This window comes from Streptopelia decaocto (genome assembly GCF_964273445.1).
Source record: "Streptopelia decaocto genome assembly, chromosome: 2".
NCBI lineage: Eukaryota > Metazoa > Chordata > Aves > Columbiformes > Columbidae > Streptopelia > Streptopelia decaocto.
Genome location: NC_138655.1, coordinates 23825334 through 23850583, shown reverse-complemented (window position 1 = coordinate 23850583; position 25250 = coordinate 23825334). Strand labels below are relative to the sequence as shown.

Genomic DNA, 25250 nt, shown 5'->3' with positions numbered 1-25250 from the left:
CCGCGGGGGCTTCTGGGAAATGTAGTCCTCGGAGGGGAGGGACGCTGCGTGGTTCCGCCGCGCACGTTGCCACTAACGGCTCGCGGAGGCTTCTGGGAAATGTAGTCCGGAGGGGAAGAGTCGTTGCGCCGTGCGCGTGCGCGGTGCTCAGGGTCTGGCGGCCGCGTGTGGAGGCCGCGCCGCGAGCGCGTGACGGCCCGGTGTCGGAGGCCGCTCCGCCTGCTGCTGCACCGCGTGTCCACCCGCCCCGTCGCCCCGGCTCTGTCCCGCTACGGAGATAATAGGCAGCTCCCGCCAGGTGCCTTCCGGCCCGGCTGAGGAGCGGGTTGGTGTGAGTCTCCTTTCCGCGCGCTGCCCGGGCCCTGCCGGAGATGTCCGGGGCGAGGGAGAAGAAGCGGGCCAAGAAGATGAGGAACCAGCCGGCCAGCGTCACCCTTCCCGCCGAGCCGGGGCCCTTCCCCGGCGGCGGCAGCAGAGGTACGGCTGGGGGACCCCCTGCCCAGGGCCAGGGTGAGCGAACGCGGAGGGGGGATGTGTGTGTGTCCCCAGGGCTGGGTGGCTGTCCCCTCAGCCTGGGCAGCCGGCGCGGCCAACCCGGTGTGGGAACACCCCAGGGCTTCGTCCCCTCCTGTTGACTTCTTCAGTCCTGGTTCTGCCACACAGCTCGTTAACACACGCTTCTCTGTGGCATCCCTTCGATTACACGACAAATCCCGGTCTGCTCACTGCGGTTTCCAGCCTTAAAGTGAGTTTAGATGTTATAGCCCGTCCGTCCAGTGCTCTCCCTGCTCTTCCTGTCAGACCCAGGAGCTGCAGGAGGAGCTGGTTTAGCCTGCTGGCCCTGTGATAAACGCACTGGTTTTCCGTCAGATCAATCTGCCTCTTGGTGCTTGTGGCTCCTGCATCTATGGAAGAGTATTAGCAGGAGGCACCAAGGCATTCTCTTAAAATGGCAACGTTGCGAGGTCAGTATCAGAGCATTTATATACACAGGTAACTGTGCAGCTGGAGACCGAAGGATCCTTGCAACCTGTATGCAGGATGCTTTTTCGGTCTGTGTTTCAGCCTGCATCCTGTGTGCTTTACTTGAACTTAAGTTCCATCCCTATCCCCCTTTCATGTTTTTATTTTTTTTACCTGTATTGTTTTGAGGGGAAAAAAAACCAAAACCAAACAATAACAACAACAAAAACACCAAAAAAAACACCCCAAGCATAGGTATTGCTACTGTGAGGCCTTCAGAAGTTGAACAATTGCGTCTTTGTGGTTGAACAAAAAAATGCTGAGGTGTCACTGCATATTTGAGTGTCTGAAGAGTTCTCATGCAGACAGAATGACATAGCAAATTACGGTAAGCCCTGTCTGAAGATTCTGGAGTATCATTAAAGGGCTGCTGGCAGATTAAACGCTGTTTTCTAACTTTCTTTGTAGCAGGGAACTTCTAAGATGACATGGTTATGATTTTCTTTCCTGTTGAATACCACGCATTTTCATCCATATGACATTCTTTTGCAATGTCAGTGAATATCTTGGTTTTGTAGTGCTATTTTGTAGAAACAGGAAAGAAAAAATCTAAATAGGGCTTCTAAAACTCTGGATCTACATAGTACCTGAAATAATTTAATTTTTCTTTAGGTGTTGAGTCGGTCACTGTCTTCTGAAACACTCTTGCATCTTCTGATTAAAATATTTAGGTCCTCTCTTCTCAGGCTAACATGAAAGTGAAAGGGTGTGTTTGTGGTACAAGTTAATTGCTGTCCAGTCACCTTCCCATGACTGATTTGGGCTGTAGGTCTACACAGATCTGCTGACAGAGGCATCATATGCCCCTTTCTCCCCGATATCTCCTCGTTTCACTCTCTGGACAGTGCTGCTCTCAGCCATGTGGAGAACTCACATCAGGGAATTATTCTGCATAAAAAGTAACTTCTGTTTCCACCCCAAATTATTTTTTAATTTGGGTTACTGCAGTTCTGCATAATGTGTGGTTGCACCAGGGCTGCAACAGCATTGCTGCTGAACATAAAACTTCAGCTTCATGCTTATTTGAAATGCGAAAAGGAGGTTCACTGTCATTTTAAGTTCACTTAAATTGAGGCTACCAGAGATGAATTTGCTCCTGGCTCCCCATACCAGTGGTAGCATATTTGGGACAATATGATAGGCTTGTATAAGAAGCTGATCAACCTGAAAACTGATTTTTTTAATTTGTTACCCCATTTCTCCAGATGCACAGGTTAATTTTCACTAGAGGAGCTCCCTGAACTGTATGGCCCCATGTTCCCTCAAGCATGTGTCTTGATGCGGTGGGTGGGTTGATGCAAATGGCTTGCTGGGCCCTTTCAGTCCAGTTGTCCGGCATGAGCTGCCTGAGAACCATATCTTGAGTTGTAGTAGAAATCCTAACCAAGACTTAACTGAATAGGTAGAATATAAACTAATCTTTATAATGAACTTCAAGGCTCTCTTAAACTTGAAGTACTGGTAGGTGAAAGGTATTTCTGTACCTTAGGAAGCTGACTATAGACTTTAGTTATTTAATTTAAATATTGATTTAAATGCCTCTACCAGAGAAGTAACTTACTGCACCAACATACATGTATCATGCTTGCCTTATTTATCGCTGTAACAGAAATACATATAAGTGAGTCAAAAGTACATTTGCTTATGGGAAAAAAAAACAAGGGGCAAGCAGGAAAAATATTATCTTTGCTGATTTGGTACCAAAGCATGGACTAGGCAATAGTAAAATAACTACTGGTGTTTCATAGACCAGTTTTAGTCAGGTCTTTCCTGTTGGGTCTGTTAGAGTATTGGAGGCAATGTCTGGACTGGGTCACTATTTTCAGAATGTGCGAAAGTTACTTGATCTACTGCACGCTTGCTGTGGGACAGTGCAGAATTTTTATTTCTTCCTTTAAAAAAAAAACTTAATTCTTCTGATTTCTGGTGGCTTTTCCAGGTACATATGATAAATATAATAGGAGGAATGTGCAATGGAATCTTATTAGGAAAGACTGCGTGTTATTTGTTACTCAGACTGCTTTGCATTTCTGTTACCTCTGTTCATCTCTAAACCCTCCAGGAGATGTTCGTTCTGAGCAGCAGTATCAACAGCCGTTGTTTTCGAATCATTCATCTGGGCCTACTTACAGGAAAGAACAGTATTTTCAAAAAGGGCAAAACAGAGGAGAGAGAGGCAGAGGAAGAGGAGGATGGCAAGGAGGACGCCAGAATGTTTCTGAGGAAATGCCAAAATACATAACAGGTTTGTATATAATAAAGAGGTCATAATTTATATGTCCAGGGCAGCTTGCTAGGGTTAAGTTTGCTGTCTATCTTTGTTTTTGTTCAAGAACAAAAATTAGAACTGTTACTATGTTCTGTTTTTCCTGATTTTCTCCAAAATACAGAAATATTTGTCCTTTCAGACTTGTGAGTTGAAAAATTGTACTTGCTTGTAATAAAGGATATGCATTTTTGTTTCTGTTTGCTGGCAAAATGAATACTGACAGTCATCTGCTTTTAGTGAACCCATTGAAACTGGTTTTGCCCATGATGTGAGTTAAAACAACTTTTCATCTAACAGAAATTTCATTTAGGAGAGGAGTTTAGCTTTTAAAAATGTGGCAGTGCTCTGATAGTAGATACACTTCCATAAGCATAAAAAAGACCAACATCTGGATTTTTTTATTGGGTCATTTTAAAACAGTCTGTAAGAAGATTACTACTTCCTTTTTTTTTCCCCACACTGAAGCTTTTTTCATTTCTGAATACCATCTGAAAAGGTTGCTACTCTAATAAAGAAGTACTTAATGCAAATAGAACTTGTTGGTTATACCATGGCTTCAAGATTCTGTCATGTATGAGTATTTCTTTAACCATATCTGTAAGCTTCAGACTATCTAAAGAACTGAAATTTCTTTAGTAACAGGATACAGTATTTGCTTATATTGCAAGAAGTCATTAGACTGATGTACTAGGAATACTCTGCTGGAATTCAGTAATTTATGTAAAGTGTTCCCTTCTTTTTTTTTTTTTTTTTTTCTGTTTGTCATGCTCTGATGCAGTTCTTTTTATTCCAGTGTCCACCTTTGCTCAAGCTCGAGCTGCTGAGATCAATGCCATGTTGAAAGCAGTTGCGCAGAAGTCTTCAAACTCCCTGGTTTTCCAGACTCTACCGAGGCACATGCGAAGGCGAGCTATGAGTCACAATATTAAACGCCTGCCCAGGCGGCTCCAAGAGATGGCCAGGAAAGAGGTATAAGTGCACTTTATAGTATTTGATAAACTATATAGCAGGCATAGCAAATGCACAGTGTTCAGCTCTACATTTATTAACGTTCAGACCTCAGCTTATCTGCAAAGCTTCCCTGTGTGCACGAGTTCTCAAACTTTGACTGACATTTGGATTCAAAACACAGGAACTCCTCACTTTTAGATGGTAGCTCAAGTACATCTCACTAACCACTTGTCTTTGTGATTATTTGACATCTTCAAAAGATGTCTGCTGCAGGAGGGGTTCTTCAGGCAGTGCATTGGTCCCAGGTGAGGCAGGAATCGTCAGTATCCCCTGTCTGCCTCTCATGCCACCACAGCTGTAGCTGTGACCCTGCCAGCCTCAAGCCAGCACAGCCTGTTCGTGACCCACGTGCTGGTTCATGTGTTACAGCTCCAGCGTGGGAGGTACGCTGGAGTTGTTGACAGGCTGCGTGCAGCTTAAGACTTGCTAATTGGCTGTTCCTTGTTACTCATGAAACTCTCATTTTGTGGCAGTATCTCAACATCTAGTTAGAATGCTCTTTTGGAGTTACTTGCTCCTTACCCACTGTGGCCTTCCTGTGTGTTTAAAAAAAAGATAAATTGGTTCAGCAGGGTTTCGTTGTGGTATGATCTGTCTGATGTTTGGCATTGATCACTTTATTGTCTGGAGACACTTCTTAAAGTGATCAAGTGAGTTTGCTTGGTAAGTTTTCTATGTATTAAGATTGTCTGAGTAATATATTTATTGCATTATTTTTTTCCTTTCCATTGTCTTTTTTAAGTTCTTTGAGACCGTACCCCGTGAATTCCTGAGGATAATTGTCCATGATTCAGAAATTGCTTTGGGTGCTTCCGTACATGTTCCTGAGGGTATTTTATTGGATCTTCATAACCTGTATCTCTCCTTTTACTGCTCTGGTTGGCATTCTTTTTGCTTTATTAGTCATGACAAGAGGTGCAATTTGTCCTGTTTCCTGAGAACGAAGGAAGATGGCCTGGGCTATTTTGCGTAGTTAGTGATATCCTCTATCCTTGATAAAAAAATCTATTTTTATTTCATGTTTATGCTTGGTTCTTTTATGCTCTGTTTTTTTAGTCCCTTTCACGTGATAGCCTCTCTGAGTTCTCTGTTCATGCTCACCCTTATTCTTGCATCCTTGTTTCCACTCCTGATGTAATTCTTGGGGGTTTTTTAGATTATTTAAATGATGCTGGTGTGGCTGAATTCTGCTATGTTTTATTTCCTTAGGTCTTTTGGTTTAGTTTGTGTGTTTGCACAAGCTGTTTTGCTTTGTGTTTTCTTGCAGCTTGTCATATTTCCTAAGCTATTTCCTTTTGTAAAGGTTTTGCCTGTTCCTTTTCAGTGTCTGGACTCTGCTTCTTCAAAGTTAACTGTTCCAATTCTGCTGCATTTTCTTCTTTTTTCTTAGACCTTTTATCATGACCATTTTAATCCAAACGTTCTCCTCGAGCATCTCTTATCTCTTCATAAGCTTAAATACATATATTTTTCATCTACAATACCACATCCCTTTTTCTCCAATCGACTCTCTGATCCAATCAGTCACCATTGGTCCAGTGGCTTGTATTGCCTACTCTGTGGTGGAATGATGGTTCTGGTGGGAACATTTTTCTTTTTTTCGTGTGTTTTTCTATTTTGATGTCATGGGTTGCTTCAGTGTTTTCTGTGCTCTTATTCCTTTGCTATTTTTATAACCAGTGGTCTGTTGTCAACTATTCCTTGGTGTGCTTACAAAGGACATCCTAACTTTTTGTGTGCGTGTGTCTTATAGTGCCTATTTCTTTTACCACTTCTCTTCACAAAAGACAAATCAAACATTGAGTTAAGCCTTCCTCTCCAGCCATGCATTCACTCATAATAATTCAGACCTTGACCGGGTATTTATCAAGAATTTGGTCAAGACATCACCACAGTCCTTTCTTGTTCACTCCTACACATTGCAGAATCTTTAGGGTCTTACCTGTCGGTCTGAGAGTCTGAGCTGCTCAGATCTCCAGGTATTCCTAATGTCACGTTCATTTGTTCATGGGTATATACTGATGCTCAGATTCTCACAGGAAGTAGCAGATGTTACTGTTCACTGGTAAGCTTCTGTGTGTGTGTGGAGATTTTGGTTTGTCTATGGGTTCCAGTCAAACCTTGAAGCACTTGTGTAGATTTGGCTTGTGTATAAAGTTTCAAAGCATTAGTTAGCCTCAAGAAATATGGAGAGCTAACATCAGAATAAAGTATAACTTAATGCTAATGCTTCCTGTATCCTTATGTATGTCAGTCTTTTTCTTCTGCAGAAGTTTGTCCTTTTGAGATTTACTTCAGTATCCTCTCTTTTAAAAACAGGCAGAGAAAGCTGTACATCAGAAAAAAGAACAGTCGAAGACTAAATGCCGCAAAGCTAGAAGGCGCCATATAAATTTGGTAGCAGAGTTTAATCGCAGGCAAAGAAAGAATATTTGGCTGGAAACACATATTTGGCATGCAAAGAGATTTCATATGGTAAAAAAATGGGGATACTGTTTAGGAGATAGCCCTACGGAGAAAAGCTACAGGGCTTGTTACCGAGCCATGACAAAGCACTGCCTTCTTCAGGTACCACATTTACATCTGTTTTCTTTGTTATTTTGCTGAGGTGAAGTAATCAGCTGTTCAGTTGTAGTAAATGTTTATGTCTATTTGAAGTACTATTGTGTCAGCTGTTAATAATTGCTGAGTATGAAATGAGTGATTTCATAGTTGTAAAGAAAGGTGCTGAGTATCAGAGAGAACAAGATGAACCTGGATAAAAGCCTTATGATAATTATGACTGAAATACATCATCTTCAGTCTTCTCAAGAGCTAGGAGATGCAGTGCATCCATGCATCTTCTTCATGAGCTATTAAAGGATGCTATTAAAGGCAGGCACTTTGTTCCATGCCTTGTCTGGTCTGTTGGTTTGAGAGGTGAGGTTGGACCCCAAATGAGAAATGCCTGACAGCTCTCCTATAACTAACAATTTTAAGTTCAAAAAGAAAACTCATTTCTCTTTTATACAAATTTTAGTAAATGAAAAGTTACTACTTCATTCAAGTTGTGAGGCTTTGTCTGGTCCTTTGTTGCCAGGCTTGATTTCAAGAGTTAGTCTCACTTTACCACTATCTTGTTGTTTTAGGACTTATCATATTATTGTTGCCTGGAGGTGACTGGTAAAGAGAATGAACTTCTGAAGCAACTTGCTCGAATATGTAGCAATGACACAGGTAAAATCTATGTAGTTCAAAATAGAATTAAAATTCTGAATAGGCTAAAGGATGATCTATCCTTTTCCTTTTTTAATATCCTGCCAATCTCAATAGTAGTAACAGACTTGATACTTAGTTATGATTTTTGTCCAAAAACAGAATTAAAATGTCTTGAACTAGATGTTCTTATATTCAGTTGCTTATTAATGAACTAATTGTGATGCATGTTTTTTGATACTGTCCCAGCAGTCAGACAGAATTTCAATTTTTTATTTTTTAGACAAGAGATTATTTTGTTTTTCAATAAGTATCTTCTTCTTCAGGATTAACATTTGAAGAGTCTTCTTGTCTGTCTGGAAGATTTGAGGGTTCCCTGAATCTTTACCGAGCAGATCGCTATCCTGAGGATATGCTTGGTCCTGTTACATTTATTTGGAAACCCAGGGATGGATCTGAAAACAGACAGTTGTGGATTTGGGTACATCCAGCTCTCAAACAGGTATTTTTTTTCTTCCTAGTTGAACTCTGATTTCTTTATGCATTGCACATTTTTAATGCTGACGATACCTTCTGGAAGGTGTAGAAGAGCTGGATGTAATACCTCACTTTAGGAATTAAAAGTTAGAAGACTGTTTCCACTCTAACAATATTCATGTTCTGCAGCTTGTTTTTAGAAAGTTTGTGCAGAAGGTGCATGCCTCTGAGGGCTTTTTAGTGTTTGAGCTTGTGTGTTTTCTAGTGTGACTTGCTTCAGGATATATTTGCAATAGTATGTTGCTTGATTCACATCCTTCCCACTGACACCCCTGTCAGGCTACGTTTGGTGTCATCACAGAAAACCATAATCTGACACTTAGCTGTGAACTTTTAAAAAATAAAAATAAGTAAAATTTTCTGTAGCAGAAATTTTTATTATGTTAATTTGAGGGAGAATAAATTGTTAGCAGCACTTGGTATTACTTTCAGCTCTTTATTGCAAGCCTTGGACTTCAGCAGAAGGAAGTTTATTCCCTTACATCCATATAGGAAAATAAAATAGTAGAGTGTAATTCTTAAAACTGTACTTAAGCTTTGTGATGCCCTTGTTATGATCCTAATCCAAACTTCTCATTTTTTGGAAGGACATACTGAGAGAGTTAAAGGCAATTTTTCAGTGTTCAGAACCTGAAGAAATCTATATTCCTGAGCCTGTTACAACATCAATGCAAGAGGAGAAACAAATAGATGTTGCTCTGAGCCTTGGAAAGAAAAGAAAGAAGGAGGATAAAGAAGGAGAAAAGGCTGTACCAGTGAAAAAAATAATTGGTGATGGCACTAGAGATCCATTCCAGTCCTACTCTTGGATGTCGCAGGCTACTGGCATTGTGATCAGGTTTGTTCATAGTGGAGTTAGAAAGTATGGCCTTTACCAGTTAATGTAGCTGAATTCTGGCTTAACAGTACTGAGGGAAAAATCATGTGATGCACAATTGTACATTCACCTGAAATTTCCTCTGTTTCAGTGATAGAACTATGGAGATTCTCAGGTACCGGCTGATTGGCCCATTATCACACTCTGTCCTTACAGAGACCTTGAAAGCTGCTTCTCTCCAAACAGTAAGGAAATTGGCAGTTTGGATATTACTGTAATTTTGATAAGGTTTTTAGAATGTGCAAGCTTGTTTTTGCTAGAAAGAATCATGAACTGTCTAGCCTTACTTGTTATGAAGGCCAACCTATGTGTTTGTGAGCTCGTCTGTGTTGAGCCTCTAGACCAACACTGATCTCAGGAAGAACTCTTACCTGGATTTTAGGTGCGGGTAGGAAGAAAATAGAAGAAAATAGAAGCAAAAGTGATGTTGACCTGGCTGTGTAGTTTCTACTGCAGTGATGTATTGTGCTGAGAGGTCCAGAACAATTCATATTATCGTTGACAAACCATGGGTCATGTTTCTTGAGCAATGAGCTAGAGTACCTTGAGCTAAAGAGCAAGGTATGCAAGGTATAGAAGACTTTTGTGCTTTCAATCAAATACATGATCTCTCTATGATTTAGTACTTGGTCCACCTCTTGGCACATAGCATCACTGTGGTTTTAAAGGGCTCTTTTTTGTCTCTTGCAGCAAACATGACGAGGCCAAGAAATCTCTAGCTTTCTGTAAGAAATAATTAATGACAGAATTAGGAAGCATTGTGGATTGCGTTGTTTCTTTTTGGAACACAGATTAAACTGAACAGTTTATTGGGGATTACTGTAAGGCAGAGTATAGGAATAGACTGCATCAAAAATTTCGGTTTGAAACCTGAAGAGGAAGAAAGTGACTAGTGGTTAAGGCAAACTGAGAGTGAATTCTTACTGATAGAAAATACTGAATAACCACTTGAGTTTAATTAGAAGTTTTGTTTTTCCAGGAGATGGCGGATTCAGAGACAGATCTGAATAACTGGTGGGTAGAAAACTGCAAGGACTCTGAAAAAGTATCTCTTCATCAACGTCAAACTGCTATCTTTGAGCTTTTAGAAGGTACTTGGGCACGTGGGTGCTATGGGAGGAAGGGGAAACTCTCAAACTCTAGTGGTCAAAACTGGCATGCTAATAAGTTGACTTCAGTTTGGAAATGCTTTTTTTTTTGCTTGATCAAGAGATTGATGCCATTGAGCATGTGCTTAGGTAATTACTGTGGCATGTCAAAGATCTGAGAAATGTTACATTAAGTTCTTTTGAGGGAATTTTAATCTTCTCTGCAGTCAAAACTATTAATAGATAAACTGTATCTTCCTGTATATTCCTTATCTTCATGAACTTAGATTTGAGTTTGCTGATGGGATATACAGTCTGACATATATTTTAACTCTCTCCCCTCATATACACATCGAATTAAGGCAGTAAGTTGTACAATACCTCCACAGATAAAACGATAGTCTCCTACCCAAAGTAAAAGCATTATAACTTGCTTTATATATTTTTGTTTCTAATGAAGAGTTGTATATTTGGCCGAGTTGTAAATTGTCATAAAGATAACATCTCCTCACTTTCTAGCACTGAAGCAGGTAAGGAACTGGCTTTGGTAGATCTCACACTATACTCGGGCTGTCCAATGTGTGGCAGTTAAGCAGAAATGAGGTAAAACTTTAAAAAAACTTTTTTTTTATTTCTTTTCTCTAGAAGGCAAATATAAAACAAAGGCTGGCTATTCTTCGAGAGGTGTAGTGAATGCAAATGATGAATTGAGTCTGTAAGTTGTGAGAGTGACCTCACTTCTGTGCTAAGCAAAAATTTAATTGCAAACTAAGTCTTAGGCTGCTATGTTGTCTTTTGTTACTGGGCATTTAACAAGCATTGGTGAGTTTTCAAAACATGTTAAATTGAGTATTCTGGATTGCTTCTCTGCCTTAGAGTGGTGTCACATCCCTGCAGGCAAAAATGCACAAAACAGTAGTGCAGAGAAAGATCACAACTTACTTGGTAGTTTCATGGCAATATTAATCTCCGTATTTTTAAAGGGTTAAGTTCACCATCAGAAATGCCACCAGGTACAATACTGGGCCTCACTGTTGGAGATCCTCGAGTCAATTTGCCAAAAAAGAAGACAAAAGCCATGCCAGACTTCGAAAAATATCAAGGTAAAATGTGTTGCTTATGTTCTTCTGGAGCTACCAAAGGCAAGAGATTCAGTTTTTCTCTACCCTTTTGTTTTCATTTACTGTCATCTTCTGCTGATTGTCTCTTGCTGTTTTCATCTAGCATTGGATTTTACAATGTTTCCTTCCCCTTTCCACAACCCTTGGCAGAACAGAAACAGCTTGACAGTTGCATAGGTTTTAGCACAGCAATTGTGAGGGAGGGATATGCACCAAAGCTGGTCTTGTGCTCAGTGGAAGCCTCTGTCTGACCATACAGATGATCCAGGTTCGAATCCTGGCAAGGCCAACCAGGTGCTAAAAGCTACTTAGAAATTTCTGTTTGGTGTTTAGTCTTCCTGATGCTGTTTATCTCTCCAAGAAGATGTCTGCTGTTTCTGGTTTATAGTCCTACAATGATGAAAGTTGCAATTCCACTGAAAAAAAAATTACCATTGCAAGATTAACATTTCAGGTGGCCAAGAGCTGCTTATGTTAAAAAATCAAAAATGCATGCATGAATTCTAAAGCTTTCATTTCAATGCTGACTTCTACAACATTTCAGTGCAAAATTGAAATTCAGTTGAATTTCAATGTCCTCGAAAAACATCCAAGAGCATATACAGTATACAGTGGGGTTTGTGTACAGTGCTGTGTAAGCATTTCCAGTTAGGTTGACTGGACACGAACTGCCTTACCTAATATGAAAAACATAATAGCCAGCTAGTAAGCAGTAGCAAATAGGACAAGTTGAAGGCTCCAGAGACTTGAAAATACTTTATTTCTTTGATAGTGCTAGAATCATCTAGCCTTACCTTTCACTTAAATCAGGTTGAAAGTCTATTTCAGTTACTGTCTTTTAGCTCTCTGCACAACTCTGTTATTTGGATTTTCGTACATCCTCCTATTCTACCCTCTGTATCTAGAACAGCCTTTTTCCTGTTAGTTTTGTTTTATTAACTTTTTCATCATTGATGTTCCTGTTGGAAATTCTGCAGCATACATGACCGCTACTTTCATTCCTTCCTGCTGAGAAGTAAGGTGAGCACTTGTTTACAGTTGCTGGTTTGAGCTGATAAAGGAGTTAGCAACAAGAAATAATTTGCCCCCCTTCATTCTGCTTGTCATATCTGTGAAGATGCATTCAAGAAGGCAAGATCAGCAGAAGGCATCTAGGCGTTGGAAATGTCTCATAGTAGTTTCCCATTGCCAGAGCTGGTTGTCCCTCAGGAAGGGGGGCCATGGTGAAGAGGTAGTGATGCAGGGTAGGTAGTCAAGAGGAAGAAAATGCCTATGCCTTTTTTCCTTTGGCTGGCTAGAAATGGCCATCTTCAAAACATTTCTATTTGGGCTTATCCTTCACATGTAAAAAATCTTCTAAACTACAAACATTCAGAAAATCTGGAGTTGCTCTCTGGTTCCTTTCTGACTGTTTTTGTGTTTCACCATGAACTCAAAACTGTATCTGCCTTCTCCAACTTTTATTCGGGAGAGGGAGAAGGTCCTTGATCAGCTAGCAAAGAAAGGTAAACTGCATGATACCTTGTAATTTAGGTTCTGCTAAAGGCTTTGATGTCACACAAGCATGTCACTGCTAAATAAGTTGAGTAGGCAGAAGGATGGAAGAAGACAAGCAATATAGCTCTCTTCTGGTAGAAAATGAAAAGGACATCATGGTAAGGGAGTAGAAAAGGAGAGAACAGCCTTCCTACCAGAAGCAGTTAAGGAGAGAATAGGGGGAACTAACACTTCAGCAGGGGAAGTGGCTGCTATTTTCCATGTTACCCACCTGAGTGACTTCCTGATACTCAGATGTGATAATATAGTGAGCTAATCTTTATCTAAGAAGTGTTAGTAGTCATTAATTTGTCTTAATGATGTGTCATGTTGCTTGAGCAACAAAAAGGAACCCTTGCTGTATTCCATACTACTTTACCTTTTTGCATCCTGGACATTCAAATATGATTAGGATTAAGATTGAAATGGCACCATGTATGTTAGTAGATTCTGTATGTGTTTTAGCCTCTCTTGTTCTTTAATGTTGCATAAAAGCTAACTGATTTTATTAGGAAATCTTTGCTAATTTAGATATGCATTGTTTGTGAAATGAGTGAATAATTTAGGTGAGTTACAGCCATCATCTTTTCTTGTAGATGGTCATACATGCAGTCTGTGAAATGATACACATCTGTCCATATCCCCCCCCACTTTTTGTTTTTTTCAAAATGCTGTTCTAAGATACACCTGTGCAGTTTTACCCCTGTGAGTGACATGCTAACAAATCAGATAATTTCACTCTTTCCTGGTTACTCTCATTCACGAATGCATATGCATGTGTGCAAGCTGTGTATTATAGACAAGTGCTGATAGGATTTAATCAAAGAATTGTCCTCATTTCTTCAGGCTGGGGGATAGAAAGTTTGTGAATATATCACTTTTCACGGCCTTCTCAGCAGGTTTCTGCCTTCTGGAAGTCAAGAATCCCAGTAAGAAGTCAGTGCTTACATGGCTGAAAATTAGTGCTGTTCTTTTCTCCATTTTAATGTACACTTCTGGCATCTTGATAGGCTTTTACTGACCTCTGTGGGAGAATGCAAATTTTACCACCTTAAAAACTGCTCAACGTATGGTGGAGCTTTTAAACAATTGGTGAATGAGATACATAAAAGGAAAATGCATCATGAAAGATAAGTGAGGTAGAGTTCCTTCTGCAGATTCAGAGCCTGGGTCCTTGCCTATAAACACACCTCTTGCAGAGGTTTAGGTGTCTGGCATCAGTTGTCCTGGTACCATGCACTCCTACATACATATGGCTGAAAGTGCTCCCTAGCAGTGATTATGTTTGTGCTTTTCTGCTATTTATTCACAGAGGGAAGGAAAATTCTCCAGTAGAAGAACTCTTAGGCCTGTCTTTTAAGACTTGTAAGATAATCAACTATGCAAATCAGAAAAACAGCTTGAAATGGAAGAAAATCTTTCCTTATGTCTGTATTGTCTAAGCACCAACCGTTGACACCAGCAGTAGATAATGTGCTGAGTGTCACTGAGCTTTGTGTGCTTAGTAGTACAGCTCCCTATTTCCTACACTAGCTGTAACATCTTAATTCCACTGTCATCTGCAACTTATTCATCAGTAGGGCTAATTCCCCAGCAATCTTAAAATGTGGACTGAAGAAAATAGGAGAGACGTAAGAAATAAAGATGACTGGTGTGAGGATTTGGGATTATGATTTGAATTTTAATGTGTTTAGTAGAGAGATTAAATTTTCCAAGTTCAATGCGGTTCAAGGAGAAAGAATGTCCCAAGTTAGAGAAGGATATTTTACGGTAATGAGTGAGATATTGGATAGACTGTGATGATGGAAAGAAACTGACTTAAAAGTGCTTTCTAAAGTGGAAAAAAAAATAGTCATGCCATTATATAATATAGGAATTGTGAAAAACACCAAGAATATGACAGGGATAGACTGCCTAAACTGTGGTAATAGAAAGAAGTGGTAAAAAAAAAATCAGAGAAAGTTACAGTGAATAATTTACAGTTGAAACGACTAGAACATGTCTAAATAATTTAACGTAAAGCAGTTCTGGTGTTCACAAATGCTTTCTGTACAGAAGAAGGAGAAGTCACTTTCCTTATGCTAGCTTGTAATTATGTGTAGGACCATAGAATCATTTTAATTGGAAGAGACCTTCAAGATCATCGAGTCCAACGGTTAACCTAACTCTGGCACTAAATCACATCCCTAAGAACTTCAACTATATGTCTTTTAAACATCTCCAGGGGTGGTGACTCAAACACTTCCCTGGGCAGCCTGTTCCAATGCTTGACAACCCTTTCTGTGAAGACGTTTCCTAATATCCAATCTAAACCTCCCCTAGTGCAACTTGAGGCCATGTCCTATCATCATATCACTGTTTACTTGGGAGAAGAGACCAAAACCTTCCATGCTACAACCTCCTTTCAGCTAGTTGCAGAGAGAGGTCATTGATAAAGATATTAAATAGAACTGGCCCCAATACTGAGCTGTTGGAAACACCACTTGTGACTGGCCGCCAACTGGATTTGACTCCATTCACCACAACTCTTTGGGCCTGACAGTCCAGCCAGTTCTTTACCCAATGAAGAGCATGGCTGTCCAAGCCAGGAGCTGCCAGTTTCTCCAGGAGAATGCTGTGGGAAACAGTGTCAAAGGCTTTACTGAAGTCTAAGTACACAACATCCACAGTCCTTCCCTCATCCACTAAGTGGGTCACCTTGTCATAGAAGGAGATCAGGTTGGTTAAACAGGACCTGCCTTTCATAAACCCATGCTGACTGGGCCTGATTGCTTGGTCATTTTGTGTGTGCCGCCTGACAGCACTCAAGATGATCTGTTTCATGACCTTCCTTGGCACCAAGGTCAGACTGACACGCTTGTAATTCCCTAGATCCTCCTTCCAGCACTTCTTGTGGGGGGGGCGTCACATTTGCCAGCATTACATTTGCCAGCTTCCAGTCAACTGGGACCTCCCCAGTTAGCCAGGACTGCAGATAAATGATGGAAAGTGGCTTGGTGAGCACCTCCTCAATACCCTTGGGTGGATCCCATCTGGCCCCATAGATGTGTGTGTCTAAGTGGTGTGGGAGGTGGCTAAGCCATGAGGATGATCAGAGGGATGGAGTACCTCTCTTGTGAATACAGGCTGAGAGAGTTGGGCTTGCTTAGCCTTGAGAAGAGAAGGCTCTGGGGACACCTGATAGCAGTATTCCAATACCTAAAAGGGGGCTTCAAAGAAAGCTGGAGAGAGACTTTGTACAAGGGCATGTAGTGATAGGACAAGGGGTAATGGCTTCAAAATGAAAGAAGGTAGATTTAGATTAGCTATAAGGAAGAAATTCTTCACCATGAGGGTGGTGAGGCACTGGAACAGGCTGCCCAGAAAAGCTGTGGATGCCCCATCCCTGGAAGTGTTCAGGTCAGGTTGGACAGGGCTGTGAAAAACCTGGTCTAGTGGAAGGTGTCCTTGCCCGTGGCAGGGGGTTTGGGACTAGATGATATTTAAGGTTCCTTCCAACCCAAACCATTCCATGATTCTATTAATTTCCTTAGTATTTCTTCCTCCCATGTAAATATAACTCATCAGCAAGAATGCCTAATAAGTATCAGCTTTATAATGCCTTCAAACTGTCTGGAGTGCTACCATATTTAATATTTTTTTAAAGGATTTTGCAACTCGTAGTAATGGAGGCATCTTAAAGATTATAGATTTAAAATAAATAACTATTGCATTTATGTTTGACAGTACCTATTGAATTGTTGATACCACTGAATAATCCATATTTTCTGTGCTCGAAGTCTTTGTCAGCATTAACTGGAAAAATTAACCTGAATCTTCTTTTGAAAGACTAAGTGATTTTAAAAAACAATCCAATGCATTATTTTCCTTTAATATATAAGACCTTGTAGGTGACAAAATGAGCAGCAACAGATTCTGTAAGCTCTAATCACAGTACTATTAATAGGTTTGTTGTATTGTTTATTGGTAAGAATTATTTCACTTAAAATACGGATCAATATGCATGACACACTGAAGGCTTTGGATCTATAAATCACTAAAGGTAGGTATATGTTTTCTCTGCTTTGGTTAGATTGCAGGGCCAAAGAAGATGTATGTTATTTAATGCCTCAGTGATCAGTTTTAAAGCAAGTGTTTGTCTTCACTAATGCACACAACTGTTGGTCTCTGCAGACATAATAAAAATAGTCCCTTCCTTGAAGTACAGAGCCTGAAAAGATCCAGAGTGGGAAGCTAGTGCTAAATAAATAGTTGCATGCTAGTCATATCCATTAAAATATTTCCTGTATGTACATTTCGTAAAGGTCACCATTGCTTCTCTTACAGGTTTACTTAGGGGACTTATTTCAGGCTTTGTAATGTTGCTCTTTCTGATTCTTACCACATTTGTTGAGCTTTACACTCTGCCTGAAAGGTCAGATTCCAGAATGTTAAAGGCAGCATGTTAAAGGTGTAACTTACATTGCCAAAGGTGGTGTCACTTGTAATAAGAAATGCCTGTAAGACAGTGTCAGGTTATTGCCTCTAAAACTAACAATTTATTTTATATTTTGTATTTGGAAAGACATGTGATAGATAGTAAGATACGCCAGAAGCAGTGATGCTTATTAAGCTTTTAGTAGTTTGATTCCTTAGTTGTGTGCTAATTGTACTTAGGATAGTGAAGTGGTTTTGGTAATTCAATGCCTAAGTCACAAAAATTGTGTGAATTTTAAGTTTCTCTTCTTTTGTAGATTATGATAAAGTTAGGCAGCTGTACCTGGAGGGTGTACCTGTAGAATGTGCTCACAGCTTTATCTGGGACCAGGACATCTGTAACAACGTCACTGAAAATAAAATCTCAGAGCAGGTAACTAAGGAGGTGGATTGCTGTGGAGAAAATGGCTAATGGTCCTTAGAGTCCATAGACTGTGACTCTTGAAAGTGGTGTAAATCCAAGAGTGGTAGTTTCCTAATGTCTTAGTATCCAGCTGCTGAATTGTTTATTTTGTAGATTTTGTGTAATGTTCTTGTACAATCACTGTTCATGATTCAGTAAGGAAGCTGTTTTGGATTGTCTACAGGACTATATAGTTGTAGGCATATTTATCAGAAGGTTTTTGAATTGGATTTTCCTGCACCATCTTGACTCCTGTGCAGCAGATAAAAGGGATGAATTGGCACAGAGAAGCTCTGGCAATTCACTCCTCAGTCATAGCCAGGACAATTCTCCTGACAAAAGAATCATGGAAGTTGGAAGGAAATAAATTTCTCTGGTTCTGAACTGTAGCACACTGTTTTGTGAACATTCTGGACAATACCTGTGATTTGTAGACAGCTTTAAATGTGCTGTTTCAGGTTTGAAATCTCCTGTCATGACAATTCTGTTGGAGGAGCAACCCATCAGATGCATAGATAAAAAGATGATTTAGTCACAAGAGGTGATAAACTTTTGGCACCGTGGTACTCAAGAAGAGAAAAACATGTGTACGGCAGAAACATCCCTCTAAATATTCTGTTTCTGAAAATTAGTTTTTTGCTCTTTTAAACTGGGTGCCATAGTGTGAAAAAGCAGAATTCTTACTATGCTAGTGCATGACAGTTATCAGCACAATCTTTTTGTATGTGACAGTGTTCTTCATGCTGTCATGAAATGTAATGTTTACCTTGTAAAACAGCTGATGTAGAAGGGACACGTGAAGAGGCTGCCTGATGGTCTGTTTTTTTTTATAAATGTGTTCTTAATGTGGTACAATGAAGTATAACAACTGGTGATTGACAAAGCCTTGCTGGCAGCATGCTTTGTGTGAAACTGTTTTGTGACCGAATGTTGTTCCCATCTCCCTGGATGTAGTTCAGATTTGCTCCATGTATTGACATGCTGTCTGAAAGTGCCTTTTCAGTCTGGTCTTGTGCACAAATCTGTAAAATACCAAGTTGCAAGACTTGCTTTTCCTCCTTCGTCTGTGCTGTACATTTTTGCTCTGAGTTTCAGTACCTGCCCTCCATCAAGGTCTATGGAAGTAAGAAGGGGAGAAAAAGTGTGCTTAGTAATTTTTTTTCTAAAAACATTTTTCGTGCCTTGGTGAAGGTCAGTTCAAATGTGTAGCATATTACTAGTGTATTTTTCCTAGTTATAAGCTCACCTCCTCTCTGTATCTTGGAAGGGTATCTGGAAGAGGGAAAGCTGGTTACTGACTTATGGAAAATGTCTTCTCCTTTCCAGGATTTAAACCATATGAGAGCTCAGTTACTGGTACCTGGATCACACCTAGATTTGGGTCCTTGTGAATCTAAGATTCCGATACTGTTGGTGCAGCAGCCAGGGAAAATGGCTGGAGAAGATCGACCAGGATGGGGGAGTGGCTGGGATATCTATCTCCCAAAGGGCTGGGGCATGGCCTTCTGGATTCCTTTTGTAAGTGGCTTTCATTGCAAATGGCAAATAAATGTGACAAAGTATATAATTTGGTTCAAAATAATCGATTTTAGAGAGTATACTTCACAGCATATAACGAATTCACAATCACAGGGTCAAAATCGTACTTTAAAAGAGGGTGTATGAACTGGTTGATGACAGAGGTTTGGTGTTAAAATCTTAAAAGTAAACAACAGCTTTCCATATCTTCTGTTGAGTATAATTGTGCCCACATAGCAGTCTAAAGCAGGAAATCAGAGGGGGGAGTAAGGACAGAAAGCTGATGCTGTAGCTCTTTGGTTTTGTGTTCCTAAGGGTGTGTATCTCTAAAGAGAAATAATTTCATGTCTGCTGCTAATCCATTTGCAGCTTGGCTATCTCCTCCACTCTCCTAATAAACTGGTTGCCTCTGATTTGGGAGAGAGCTTGAAACACAAAGTTTGAGTTAAACTTGGATACTCCTCTAGTGCTGTTTGGAGTATCCTACTTCAAATTTTCAGGTGGCGGTTTTAATGTCTTTCTGCAGCTAACTTTATGCTTTTGAATGTGCAGGGCAATTAATTGCAATGATACCAATTGTACTGTTAAAATAAATTGGTCAGTAACTTTCTTGAAGTAATACAACATTCCTGGCAATGTACAAGATCCGAACCTGTGAAATTCTCTTCAGTTTTCTTGATAGTTTTTCAGAGTTAAATTTAAAGAGCGTGACTAACATTTTTGTTGAAATGAGCATCTAGAACTGTGAAAACCATACTTAAGTTTATTTTTTTTTGAAAGCTAAAGTGGTAGACTTTCCGTTTTCTAAGGCAGTAGCTTCTGGAGCATTAATGTTTTGTTAGGAACCTGGAATCAGTACAAACATTGCTTTTTTGGGTTTTGTTTTTGTAACAGATATATCGAGGTGTACGAGTCGGTGGTTTGCAAGAGGCTTTAAAGCATTCTGAATATCAAAGAACACCTCACATTCCAAATGATTTCCCAGACTGCCAGGCGGGAATGCAGTTTGCCAAAGAACTGGAAACGAGTCTTCTTGAAAAATTCAAACGGTAATATTAACTTTAAAATTGATTACAAGAACAAAAAAAAAAAAGTGCTGCTTAAAATATTACCTTCGTTATCTGCTGTTGTGTTCATTTAGACTTGGACTTAATATATTAAGATCTTTCACTAGTGTTTTAAATCCTAGTAGTATAAAAAAGCAAAGAATCCTAGATGTATTTAACAGAAAAACTCTGTTAAACAGGGCATATAAATGAACTAAACTGTTCTGTTCCCACAGATATGCTCAGTTATAAGGCTGTAAGAAGGCTGCATGATAATAAAATAAAGCAAGCTATTTCAAGCTGCCTTAGCAGATAATGAGGGAGGAGGTAGGAGAAGGCAAAGCCAGAATATCAAAGTATGTACTAAGTGTTGAAGTGAATGAACAGGTATATTTCAGTGTCCACTTTTTAAATACCAGGTATTCTGAAGTTTGCCTTTATTTTCACTACATCAAAGACAGAACTCTCAACCATGAGTATGGGCTAGCTGGAAGTATCCTGTGCACTGACTGGTGTTGGTTCCCCTTCCAGCTAGGAGGGAGAAGTAGGAGAAGTTTAGAGGAAAGGGTGGTGGTGTCGGTCACAGTAGACAGAAATATCCAGCATGGCTGAAAGGATATATGGTGGTCAGAAATAGAACAGTGTTGTCTAGAAGTAAAACTTGAAAATCCTTGCTCAATTAAATTGCAACGGGAATGTACAGTTAACTTTCTGTTCTAACTACTTACTTTTGAAAATGGAAAACATTATTAGACCAGCAGAACAAAGCAGACAGCCTTTTCAGGTGCTAGGGACCGAACAAGGGCCCAGGAGACAAATATTCTTACCTACTTGATTTATCATTCAGACGTCCACCTGCAAAAAGGGCAAATTATGTCAAGCTGGGCACTCTGTCCCCTTTTGTCTGTCCTTGGGAACAACTGACGAAGAACTGGGAAGAAAGAATGAAAGCTTCAGGAGAGTTTGTTCCTTCTTCTTCCCCACACCCTGAGCACTGTGCAACTGAAGGGCACAGCCTTTGTGACCCCAAAGCAGAAGTGGTCAAAGAAGGTTCCTCTGAGACTGGAGAAGTAGAAGAGACCATGGAAATAACAAGCTCTGAACGTGTCCTGAAGACAGAGGATGTTACAGGCACCCAAGACTTTGGTGAGAGAGGTGAAACTATGACAAGAAGTGACTTTATTGTTCTCAGGTATGTCAAAATGATACACACATGTGAGGTGTTATTTTTATATTGGGAATTATTGAATTGGGGAAAGGAAGAGCTCTGCCTTGATTATTAAGATGAGAGAACTATTTGATCCAAATAGAATGAGGAGATTAAATATTATTGTCATGGATCAGAATTTGCTGTTGAGTGGAAATCCTTCTCCTGCTTTTCCCCAGCAAACTTGGTGACTAGACAAAGTGAATGTCTTAAATTGTGTTAAATTTGACACCTGAGTTTAGTACATTCTTGGAATTGGCATATTCTGTCTGCTTCCGGGTGGGTGAAACTTTTAGAGGCTCATAGTTGTGATTTTAAGACTGTTGCCATGTAAATCAGCTTGCATTCTCTTTTCTAATGTATAATCACAGGTGGTTCTCATGGTACTTAGTAAGGTCTCTAAAGAAAACAGAGAATCCCCGTCACTCCAGTGCAACGCATGAGGGCAGCAACAGTGTTTGGAAAGTGCCTGAATTCAGGTCTTTCATTTTTGTGTAGTTATTAGTGGAAGAAAACATTGGCAGTTCTGGACTGCATTAATGTCACTGTTTTAGAGCATTTGTGATTTAACAGGTTTTAGGGTTTTAACGAGTAACGTCTCCTTCTGAAGAAATAGCCTTGCACGTGAATTCCACTCACCCGTGTTCTTCTTGTGCTCAGAGTGATACAAATACCAGCTTGGAAGATTACAGAAACCCCTGGGGCTTTTTTAAATCATGCTCTTGCAAATATGTGGGGTGCTGGATTTCCATTTTAGTACTTGTTAATAACTATCCTTGATGTTTATTTTAAAAAAAAAATAATAGGAGTGAAAAACTACGGATGCAGTTATCAGCCTGGTGCTATCCCACTGCTGGAAAAGATCGGCGAATCCGCCTTATTTCTCGACTGGGACAGAAGGAAATGACTGAAGATGTCTTCTTGCCAATCTTGATGAGTTATCCAAGGGCTCTCATATGGGTCAACTTATCTCTCTTGAGAAAGGGGAACCCTGAATTACATGCCATGATTTGCATCCCAACAGAAGACGACTTGCTGCATTTAAGCAAAGACAAACTCTTCTGTGGTCCTCAAGAACCCAAACATCGTGATATATTCAAGGAAAAAGTACAGAAACTAAAAGAGGAGAAGAAGAAGAAGAAAAAGGATAACATGAAGGCTCTAGAAAGTGACTCTCCAAGTGTTCCAGATAAAGAAACAACTGAGGAGCATGAAGACCTCATTCTTGGTCTTTGGTCAGACACTCTCCCAGATGTCACATCCCACTGCTCCAGAACTCTCTTGGGATATGTCACTCGAGGGGATTTTTCATTGGCTGTGGGCTATGGAGAAGCACAGGGTTTTGTTAGCTTGACTGGGTTAGTTTATATGTTACACAACCAGCCAGCGGATAAAAAGGGGCTCGTTTTGTTAAGAACTCCAGCATCTTTCCAGTACAGATTTGCAAGACTTAATATTGAGGTTTAAGTATCATTGCAATGCAGTAGAATGCCAAATATACCAAAGAATGTCCATTATGTCTTCTGTCGCCTTTCTGGTATGTCTCAAATTTGAGGTGTTTTTGAGCCCAAACCATGTTGTGAGGACTATGCAAATAATTAATAAACTTTGTAGCATTATTCATGAAAATAACTAATGCATAAACAGACCTAGTATTACTTCTATTGTATGCATTGCTAAGGATTTCTAACAATAACTTATCCATTATCCTCATCATATTTATCTTTAAAGAAGCGTAGTGTTTGTTTTTCACCTCAGAGCAGTAGATAGTATAACAATACACAGAAAATCATTATTTACCTTTTATAAATCTTTTGGTCAGATGGATTGTAACTTTCCAGTGCACTTTCACATGTAACTGCATGCAATCTAGGCTGATGTATATAGCAAGTGGCTTTTCCCAGTTCCTCATGTCTGAATACATGTGGCTGCAGTGAAACAAAGCTCAGCAGACAAACCTAGCACAGAGAGCAGGAAGGTACTTACTTTGGTGTAAAGGCTCTATGCTTAAATGGAATGCAAATAAAATACAACCTGGCTATATAATCTTGAATTGTAGCAACTGGAGCTTGTAAACTGGAAAGCACGTCAGTCTCTTTCTCTAGTCTGAGAGAGAAAGCTATTTTTGAAAGGGAATAGGCCTTTCGGATGCAAATTGCTGTTGGTGGATCAGCATACATTTTCTGTTAATAATATGGGATATTTTGGTTCCTTAAAGCATAAGATTATTTTTGTATGCAATATTCTAGGACTGAAAGTTTCTTCATGATACGGTAGGGTTTAATAATGTTCAAACAGTTGTAAAACTTGTATGCTGGAGGGATGAGGGGAGAATCGTGTTTGATTTGGCTGGGGCAGGGTGGCTTGGTTGGTTTTGGTGTTGTTTTGTTTTTGGTTTTTTTTTTAATGATAGCCTTCAGCTTCTAGCCATTCTTGAGTTAAGCAGCTTGAAAACAAAGTTTACAATAATACACTGTAGTTTAGTAGCAGCATGATACAAATAGATACCAGTTGGTAAAATTACCCTGAAATGATCATGTACAAATAAAAATCTTAATCTATTCTCAATTCAGGAGTCTACTGACCAATCTTGATTTTTTAAGAAATTAAATAAGGATCAGTTAATGACTTAGTTTTTCTAAGTATCAGTCTGCAAATTAATTCCTGCATTCACAGTTTCATTAGAAAAAGTCTTGGGTGAACAAATTAATGTTGGTTGGTGCTGTTTACTGGAGGAAGGATTGAGAGTACCTTACCTTTGCAGTTATTAAAATTTAGGGCCATTGTTGGATTAAATATGGCACACACATAGGGAAGAGGGGGAGAGCATCTGATTGGAAGGGAAGTATGGGAAGTGGAGCTGGATTTTTTTTTTAAGTCTTCAGAAGACTGACTTAAAAATTGTGCACTTGTTGGAGTTATGGCAGTGTGTGGGATGGAAAGACACAGACTCCAGCACAGCTTGGACTACAGCTCCATGAGAAATTGCGCCTAATGGCTCCAGCATTGCTCACCTTCCACACACCCGACAGAGCCGTCATAGGCCCAGAAAGGTCCTGAGAAGCATCCACACGAAAGCCGGCAGGTGGCCCCCGAGGAAAAAGCTTGGTGCTCAGCAGGGCTGGGATGCAGATGCTCCTCGATGGGCGACTGTGAGCGCTGCAGCCTGTAGGTCTGTGCGGATAAGGAGCCCCTTAAACATTAAAGCCTGGCTGCTCCACTCAACTTCTCTCATGGTAATAATCCTGGATTTAGTGAACCTTTTGAATTGTGAGCCCAATTGAAATATTTCTACGATCAGAGTTTCCAGAGCTGTGTTTCATGGGAAGAAAGGAGGGAAGGTGATGTTTACATGGCTTTTTCCCCCCTTCACCTCCCTCATCTTAGTAGGTACATATTTTCCTGCCTCACTAGACCTGGCTTGTATGTGAGAAACAGGAAAAGCCCCCCCACTCAAGCTGTCATTTTTTCTTTTCTGCTTGTAGATCTTTTGTTCACCGAATCTTTCCCAGGTTTTTATTTTTTTTAAAAAAAAAACACATCTGGAGTCTTTTTTCTTTTCCTCCTATTGGTAATTTCTGCCAGGTTTTCATTTTGACACTTCCTGTTACTTTTCTTTGATTTCCATTCTCTATTTCTGATTTATGATCCTTCTCTCTGGTGAGCCAATGAACAGAAACTGGAATCCAAGTGCATCCTGTTCTATGTATCTTGTAATATTGTTACACAGTTGTTTTCCTTTAAGTCATGATTTATGCCTTAAGATTTCACTCTCCTTGTGAAATGCACTGCAAGCCCGATAAGTTAGAAATGCTCAAAGCTCGTAGCCAAAGTTTGTCAGAAAAATACTGTGACTTTATGTAGCCGCAAGGAAGTTTTTATCTGTGGTTGGGATTTCCAGATTCGGAGCATCTCAAGCGTGACTTAGTCATAAAAAACATGT

At 39.9% G+C, this 25250-nt stretch overlaps 1 protein-coding gene across 2 annotated transcripts; it reads left to right on the top strand.

Moving 5' to 3' along the window:
- The first annotated feature begins 187 nt into the window (after positions 1–187).
- POP1 (POP1 homolog, ribonuclease P/MRP subunit) lies at positions 188–25250 on the top strand. Of its 2 annotated transcripts, none has more exons than XM_082046653.1 (15): positions 188–477; positions 3086–3268; positions 4086–4261; positions 6623–6871; positions 7432–7519; positions 7825–8000; positions 8623–8873; positions 9004–9097; positions 9892–10003; positions 11014–11103; positions 17391–17506; positions 18863–19054; positions 19949–20103; positions 20948–21292; positions 22114–25250. In XM_082046653.1, the coding sequence occupies exons 1-15, from the start codon at positions 372–374 to the stop codon at positions 22772–22774; spliced, it is 2994 nt and encodes a 997-aa protein (XP_081902779.1). In that variant the 5' UTR covers positions 188–371; the 3' UTR covers positions 22775–25250. The 2 variants fall into 2 exon arrangements, with proteins under 2 accessions (XP_081902779.1, XP_081902778.1); XM_082046652.1 differs by having other exon boundaries at positions 10984–11103.